The sequence below is a fragment of the Rhinopithecus bieti genome, unplaced genomic scaffold, assembly GCF_001698545.2.
Source record: "Rhinopithecus bieti isolate Rb0 unplaced genomic scaffold, ASM169854v2 scaffold_34323, whole genome shotgun sequence".
Taxonomy (NCBI): domain Eukaryota; kingdom Metazoa; phylum Chordata; class Mammalia; order Primates; family Cercopithecidae; genus Rhinopithecus; species Rhinopithecus bieti.
In genome coordinates, this window is record NW_016814462.1 from 105,639 (window position 1) to 113,681 (window position 8,043).

The 8,043-nt window shown below is 42.6% G+C and overlaps 1 protein-coding gene across 1 annotated transcript in view; it reads left to right on the forward strand.

Moving 5' to 3' along the window:
* LOC108514656 (transcription initiation factor TFIID subunit 1-like) overlaps nucleotides 1–7,776 on the forward strand; it is a 73,814-nt gene extending 66,038 nt beyond the window's left edge. The window contains exons 15-18 of the mRNA XM_017851055.1: nucleotides 1,536–1,661; nucleotides 2,845–3,001; nucleotides 3,931–4,108; nucleotides 7,396–7,776. Of these exons, the coding sequence (XP_017706544.1) occupies nucleotides 1,536–1,661; nucleotides 2,845–3,001; nucleotides 3,931–4,108; nucleotides 7,396–7,615 (681 nt within the window). The 3' untranslated portion in view covers nucleotides 7,616–7,776. The remainder of the gene's footprint in view (nucleotides 1–1,535; nucleotides 1,662–2,844; nucleotides 3,002–3,930; nucleotides 4,109–7,395) is intronic.
* The last annotated feature ends 267 nt before the right edge of the window (nucleotides 7,777–8,043 follow it).

Sequence of the window (8,043 nt, forward strand, 5' to 3'; positions counted from 1 at the left end):
TTTTTTGAGACAGAGTTTCATTCTTGTCGCCCAGGCTGGAGTGCAATGGCGCAATCTCAGCTCACTGCAACCTCTACTTCCCAGGTTCAAGCAATTCTCCTGCCTCAGCCTCCCGATTAACTGGTTTTACAGGCATGGGCCACCATACCTGGCTAATTTTGTATTTTTAGTAGAGACAGGGTTTCTTCATGTTGGTCAGGCTGGTCTTGAACTCCCGACCTCAGGCCCGCCTCAGCCTCCCAAAGTGCTGGGATTACAGGCGTGAGCCATGCGCCCGGCCCAGTGATGTATTTTCACTCAACTATTTCCACCTAACTTGCATTGCATCATCTGTTCAGCTTAACACTTTATCTAAAACTGTTGACTTTGCGGTTTTCTACACTGTGCTGTAGGGTTTTGCAGAAGTTTCATCCCCTTATTTTTCCCTTCTTCTGTTCCACACTGATTTACCTGCTCTGTAATGCTTTGAATTTTGTTTTGCCTCTATTTCACCGAAACCCTCTTCAGAATCAGTCGTTTTCTTTTTTTAAAAAACACAATGTAACGCATATATGGGTTTTCTGTTGATAAAAGTAACATGTTCGTTAGAGAAAATTGGAAAATTAAAACAAGAAATAAGTTACCTGTAATCACTTCCACCACTCAGAAGCAACATCAACCAGTGTGAATATTTTTATTTTTCATATCTGTGGTGTATGTATTTGTGTTTATATACACACTTTTAAAATGAAATTGATCAATATGGTTTTGTGTCTTACTCTTTTCACTTTATATTGTGAGCACTTTATCTAGTCCTTCTTGCCCTCCTGTCACTAAATAGTCCATTTGCTAAATCCCTGTTCTTTCCAGGGAAGAAAACAGGGAAGGGATCTATAATTTATTGAGTATTGGATAAGGAACTTACACATCTCTTAATTCTCACAACAACCCTGTGAGGTAGACATTATCATCCAAGTTTTATAGTTGGGTTAATCAAGGCTTAGAGATGTTAAGTAATTTGTTACTCACTAGCAAGTGTTGGAGCCAGGACTCAAACCCAGGACATTTTACTCCAAAGCCTATGATTTTTCACCATGCCATTTTGCTTCGTGGCATCCTCTGATGGGCTCAGACTATCAAAGCATTCTATGCTCTTGTTGGAATTGAAATTCCTTTATCCCATTTCCTCTTAGATGTCTCCAGATCAAGCAATCAAAATAGCACTGATATTAAGCTTTGGGCCTGAAAACCAAAAGACAAGGCTTAGAAAACCTAGGTTATTGACCAGAAAGGCTGTTAGGGCATAAAACTGTCCCATAGCTTTGGTGCATTTCTGCTTCAGGCTTCTGATTACATGCATCAGGCACCTGTCTACTAGAGTAGGCAACATTTGTAAGAGTCCCAAAAACTTGTCTGTAAAGCTGTGTCAGACTGTTTCTCTTTAACTGAATTGCTCTGCATGATCTTTTTCTCCAGTAAATGCTTTAAAGGGGAGTTATCTGTATTTAATTTTCCCTTTCCTAGATGGAAGCTAAGTTGTATGTTTTGTGCCACAGCCTCCTGATTTGTATGATACCAACACATCCCTCAGTATGTCTCGAGATGCCTCTGTATTTCAAGATGAGAGTAATATGTCTGTCTTGGATATTCCCACTGCCACTCCAGAAAAGCAAGTAACACAGGTAGGATGTTGTTTTTCTCTTTATAAGATTGGTATTATGCCTGCAGGTGGGGCTAGGGGAATAGTGATGGTGATGTGTGACATATGTCAAGAATGACTGGGCCCTTTGGCCCTGGGAATGAAAGCTTACAAATGGGATTTCAAGTTGGGATGGCGTCAGGTCGTGTGACCAGAATTATCTTCTGTCTGTCCCCACGGGCATAGTCAGGCACAGCAGAACTTCAGGGAAGGCACAAGTATGAAAAAAGGGTATGAAGCATCAGAGTAGCCTGACAGGTGACTAGAATGGCCAACTGCACTCAGACAGTTCAAAATAATTGGCCTACTTTATGTGTATTGTAATTTAAATTAAAATTATTTATAAAATTAAATTTTAAAAATTGACCTTTTCTAGAGGTATCAGAAGATACAGTCTGAAGCCAGAAATTCTACAGCTATTCTCAGTCAGGGTTCCACTGGAAAGTGTAAAAACCCTGGGTTTTTCTATCCCAAAGAGTTCAACACAAGCTATAAGGAAAAGTTTGGGTTAGAAAGAAAGAGTCTCTTTGTAATGATACAGTAAGAGTAGACTAAGGGCCTTTCCTGTTCTTTGGGTTTTTTACTCTGGCTATGATTTCCAAAGAATGGGGGAAAATGCGCATGCCTTGAGCGGTCTAAACAGCCCCCACTAGCAGTGGGGTTGGCTGGGATATCAGGGAGGAGCATCCATCCTGGGTGAGAGCCCTTGGTTAACTCCTCCTACAGGCACGTCCCTCAATGATGTGCTATTTGTGTTCCTTACTCAGATGCGCCAGGGCCGAGGTAGGCTGGGCGAGGAAGACTCTGATGTAGATATTGAAGGGTATGATGATGAGGAGGAGGATGGGAAACCTAAGACTCCAGCCCCAGTGAGTATGCTTACAGAAAGCTTATGGTTACGTTATACCCTTATATGATAGGAGCCCCATCAGTACAGGGCAGGCCAAATCCTAAGGTGATATCAGGGGGTCTCCTTAGTGAGCCCCAATCCGAATTTAATCCTTGGGACCAACTAAACAATCTATCCACCAAAAATACTTAACTTCTTGTGAGGCAGCAAGTGGAGGGATGGGCGGAGTGGGGAGGGTGGGTTGTGTCTGGTGGTGGCTTCTGGTCTCTTACGTGGTCAGTTGATAGGACTTTGACCCCCAACTGGTCTCATTCAGGAAGGTGAAGATGGAGATGGTGATCTTGCAGATGAAGAGGAAGGAACTGTACAACAGCCTCAAGCCAGTGTCCTGTATGAGGATTTGCTTATGTCTGAAGGAGAAGATGATGAGGAAGATGCTGGGAGTGATGAAGAAGGAGACAATCCATTCTCTGGTAGGCCTCGACTATTGCTTCTATTCGTTTATAACTCACTATAGCACCCTCAGGACTGGACTGGATAGGCGCTCTTGGCCACATATGCTTTTATTGGAAGCTGCCTCTTTTATTGAATACCTATCAATAGACCTGAGAGTACTGAGCACTCACGCATAGGATGATCATATTCATTAGCAGGAGGTACAAAATACGACAGTGGAAAAGACAGTGTCTAAATAAGAGCTTTGATTTGGATACTTGTTAAAGGCTGGGCACAGTGGCTCATACCTGTAATCCCAGCACTTTGGGAAGCCAAGGTAGGAGGAATACTTGAGACCAGGAGTTTGAGACCAGCCTAGGCAACATAGCGATACCCTGTCTCTACAAAAAGTACATAAATAAAAATTAGCTAGGTGTGGTGGCGAGTGCCTGTAGTCCCAGTTACTCAGGAGGCTGAGGCAGGAGGGTCGCTTGAGTGCAGGACTTTAAGGCTTCATTGAGCCATGATCATACCACTGCACTACAGCCTAGGCAACATAGTGAGACTCTGTCTCCAAAGAAAAAGAAAAAAGATGAGAACAGAATGATAAAGTGTTATATGTGGCAACAGGGAAGGAAAATTAAGAAAAATCCTGTTTGGGGACTAATGTTTTGTGTATTAATGGCAATGGCCAAGGAAAAGTATGGGAGTAGATGGTAGAAAAAACACAGATAGGTTGGCATGAGATGGAAAAGGAAATTGTTATTTGGATTCAGATTCTAAACTACAAACCTTGCTACTACTGTTGACCCTAGGCAGTTATAAGAAAGGCATCTGAGGAGAGGAGTATAGGCAAGATGCCCGTGTAGATGTGTGAGAGTTACTAGTTTGGGAAGATCAAACCAAAGATCAAGTTAAATCTGTCAAGCTTAACTCTTGATGAACCAGAATCTGTCTCTTTTTACAGCTATCCAGCTGAGTGAAAGTGGAAGTGACTCTGATGTGGGATCTGGTGGAATAAGACCCAAACAACCCCGCATGCTTCAGGAGAACACAAGGATGGACATGGAAAATGAAGAAAGCATGATGTCCTATGAGGGAGACGGTGGGGAGGCTTCCCATGGTTTGGAGGATAGCAACATCAGGTAATCGGCAGCAACATGCTACAGGGCTGTGGCATCAGTGCCTAGCTATGATGTCGAGGGGCCCAGCATCAGATTACTTTTCATCCATCAAACATTTCCTGGGCACCTACTAGGGCCAGGCACTGTGCTAGGTCCTGGGGATACACAGAGGAGCAAAACATACCCTGCCCTTGAGGAGCTCACAGCCTAGTGGAAGAGACTGACACAAACAAATCATTATAAATACAATGTGATGAGTGCTATAGCATAAGTAAGACAAAGTGCCAAGGCACCACTGAGAAGGGAGTGTCTCTGCTTGGAGTTATCGGGGAAAGTTTCACAGACAAGGGAACATTTGAATTGGGCCTTAAAAGATTAATAGGAGTTTAGTAAGTAGGTAGTATGGCGCGGGGGGGAGATCTTTATAGGTAGAACAGTGTGTTCCAGAGCAAATGGAATTTGTTGGGGAGTTGAGGCTCCAGAAGTATAGCAAGGGGAATTATATTGTGAAGGACTTTACAAGGTATGCTAAGACATTTGGACCTTAACCTTAACCTGTGGGTAATAGGAGTCATCAGTTTAAGGAAAAGGAAGTGACATCAAATTTGTATAACTTGGGACAATGTGGGACAGATGATGATATCAACAGAAACTTGTCAGGAGTGGGGAAAATAAAGGGACATAAAGAGGTAAGGAGGTTAGATGAATAATGAATGGAGATGTCTCTGGTAAAGAGGAAGAATACGTGTTAGATGGGACAGGAAAGGAGGAAAAAATGGATTTGGATTTGGCTTTGGACATGTTGGATTTAATGTACCTATGATACATCTAACCAGCAAGCAGCTAATACGCAAATAACATTGTAAATAAATTAAAATTTTTTATTTCAGCAAATATTTATCATAAGTACAAAAACCAACTAAGATATGGTCCCTTCCTTCAAGGAGATGAGTCTAGTAGGAAACCTAAAACAGGCAATCACAGTGTAATATGAAAAGTGCTATGCTAGGCAACCGCAGGGCTCTTCTAGAACTTGGGTAGAGGTGGGGAGGGAGGAGAGCTGGCTAGAGAAGGAAATTGAGCCAAATATGAATAGGAATTAGCTAAACGAAAAAGAAAGCAATGGGCATTCCAGAGACTAGGAAGAGCCTATATGAAGACACAGGCATGAAACATTTTACAGGCATGAAACACTTTTAGAGAACACACGTAGCTCAGTGTGACTGGAGATTTTTTGATTGATCCGTGTAAGATCTATAATTCATGTGATAGAAATGATTTAAAGAGGTAGGTAAATACCAAATCATGAAGGGCCTGAAAGTTCTGGGCAGTCATTGAATGAGAATAGTATGACCAGATTTACATTTTAGAAAGATTGTCCTGTGCCCCAAAAGAAAAATGGGCAAAGGTATGAACTAATTTAGAAAAGAAATGTAGCCGGGCGTGGTGGCTCAAGCCTGTAATCCCAGCACTTTGGGAGGCCGAGGCGGGTGGATCAGGAGGTCAGGAGATCGAGACCATCCTGGCTAACACGGTGAAACCCTGTCTCTACTAAAAATACAAAAAAAAAATTAGTCGGGCGTGGTGGCAGGCACCTGTAGTCCCAGCTACTCGGGAGGCTGAGACAGGAGAATGGCGTGAACCTGGGAGGCAGAGCTTGCAGTGAGCGGAGATTGCGCCACTGCACTCCAGCCTGGGTGACACAGCAAGACTGTCTCAAAAACAAAACAACAACAACAACAACAACAAAAGAAATGTAAATGACCAATATATCGTATGAAAAAATAACTTCCAGCCGGGCGCGGTGGCTCATGCCTATAATCCCAGCACTTTGGGAGGCTGAGGCAGGTGGATCACAAGGTCAAGAGATCGAGACCATCCTGGCCAACATGGTGAAACCCTGTCTCTACTAAAAATACAAAAATTAGCTGGACCTGGTCACACCTGTAGTCCCAGCTGCTGGGGAGGCTGAGGCAGGAGAATCGCTTGAACCCAGGAGGCAGAGGTTACAGTGAGCCGAGATCGTGCCACTGTACTCCAGCCTGGTGACAGAGCGAGACTCAGTCTCAAAATAATAATAATAATAACTCCCCTAATAAAGAAATGCAGTAAAACCACGAAGTGCAATTTTTTACGTATCATATTGGTGATTAAAATGAATGATAATGCCTAGTGTTTGGAAAGATTATGAGGAAAAAGACATTCTCAAACTACTGGTGGTAATGTTGATTGATAAAAATGGGGTGGTTTGGAGAGAGGCTTAGCAATTTATCATCATAAATAAAACATTTAAAAATGTGCATCCCCTTTGGCCCAAAAAATCCACATCTAGGAAATTATTTTGTGGGAATAATTAACACACCATCAGAATGTTTGTGTAAGGATGTTTTATGACAGCATTGTTCCTAATAGTGGAATAATTGGAGACAGCTTCAATGTCCTAGTGAGAGGCTGTTAAGTCATGTTACAGCCATATGGCGGAATACCGTGTAGCTATTAAAATTATGCTATAGACGTATGTTTATTGACATGGGAAGATGTTCGTTATAATCATTAGTGAAGAAGGCAGATTCCTGGAGAGTATGTAGAGTATCGCAATTTTGTAAATTAAACAAAAACGTTCAAGCATCTAAAGTGCACAGAAAATTTTGGAAGGTAATATACCAAAAGATTATCTCGGATGATGGAGTTATTGATGATTTTAAAAAATTTTTTCTGGTGTATGTTCTAATTTTTTCAACCAGTGAACGTGCATTACTTGTGTGATTTTTGTTTTTCAAGTAAAATTAAGAATAAACAAACAAACAAAAAAATAAAGAGCACTCTGGCAGAAGTGTGAAGAAGTAATTGGAGGAGAGCAAGACTGGAGGCATGACGACTTACTTCAGTAGTGCAGGCCAGAGATAACAAAGGACTAAGCCAAGGCAGGCAGAGTAGGGATGGAAAGGAGGGGATAGAGACAAGATATATTGAAGAGAGAATCTTCAGGACTATTGACTAATTGGATACTGTAAGTGGTAGATGAAACCATGAGGCTGTCAGAGCATTTATGGTCATGTAAGATGGCAGTGTGTTGTTCAGGTGTAAGGGAGTTTCTTCCATTCAGGTTCTTGTGTATATGAAGTTGGCAAGTTGATGTTTTTGAACAGGATCATTTTTCTCTCAGGGGCATGTAGAATAGTTCAGAACCAGTCACTTTAGTGTCCAGGGGAGGTGAGATGGGCTTATCCTTTGGTGGCACTGAGAATGGGAATGGTCAGCTAGAGGATGGTGTCCGAGCTTGAGAGATGACATGTTTCTCTTCTCAGTTATGGGAGCTATGAGGAGCCTGATCCCAAGTCGAACACCCAAGACACAAGCTTCAGCAGCATCGGTGGGTATGAGGTATCAGAGGAGGAAGAAGATGAGGAGGAAGAGCAGCGCTCTGGGCCGAGCGTACTAAGCCAGGTCCACCTGTCAGAGGACGAGGAGGACAGTGAGGATTTCCACTCCATTGCTGGGGACAGTGACTTGGACTCTGATGAATGAGGCTTCCTTTGGGCCTCCTTGGTCAGCCTTCCCTGTTCTCCAGCCTAGGTGGTTCACCTTTCCCCAATTTGTTCATATTTGTACAGTATCTGATCCTGAAATCATGAAATTAACTAACACCTTAGCCTTTTAAAAGTAGTAAGTAAATGATAATAAATCACCTCTCCTAATCTTCCTGGGGCAGTATCACCCTTTGATTTAAAACAAAGCAACCCCTTTCCCCTACCACTACCAAAAGAGCAAGCTCATTTTCCCGTGTCCTCCTTTAACTCCATGTATTGCTTTTGGTATAATTTTTCCCTGGGGAAGGAGGGGAAATTATGAAAGAACTAGTAACTTTATGTCCTCTTGATGTATTAGGAAATTTCCGGCCGGGCGTGGTGGCTCACACCTGTAATCTCAGCACTCTGGGAGGCCGAGGCAGGCGG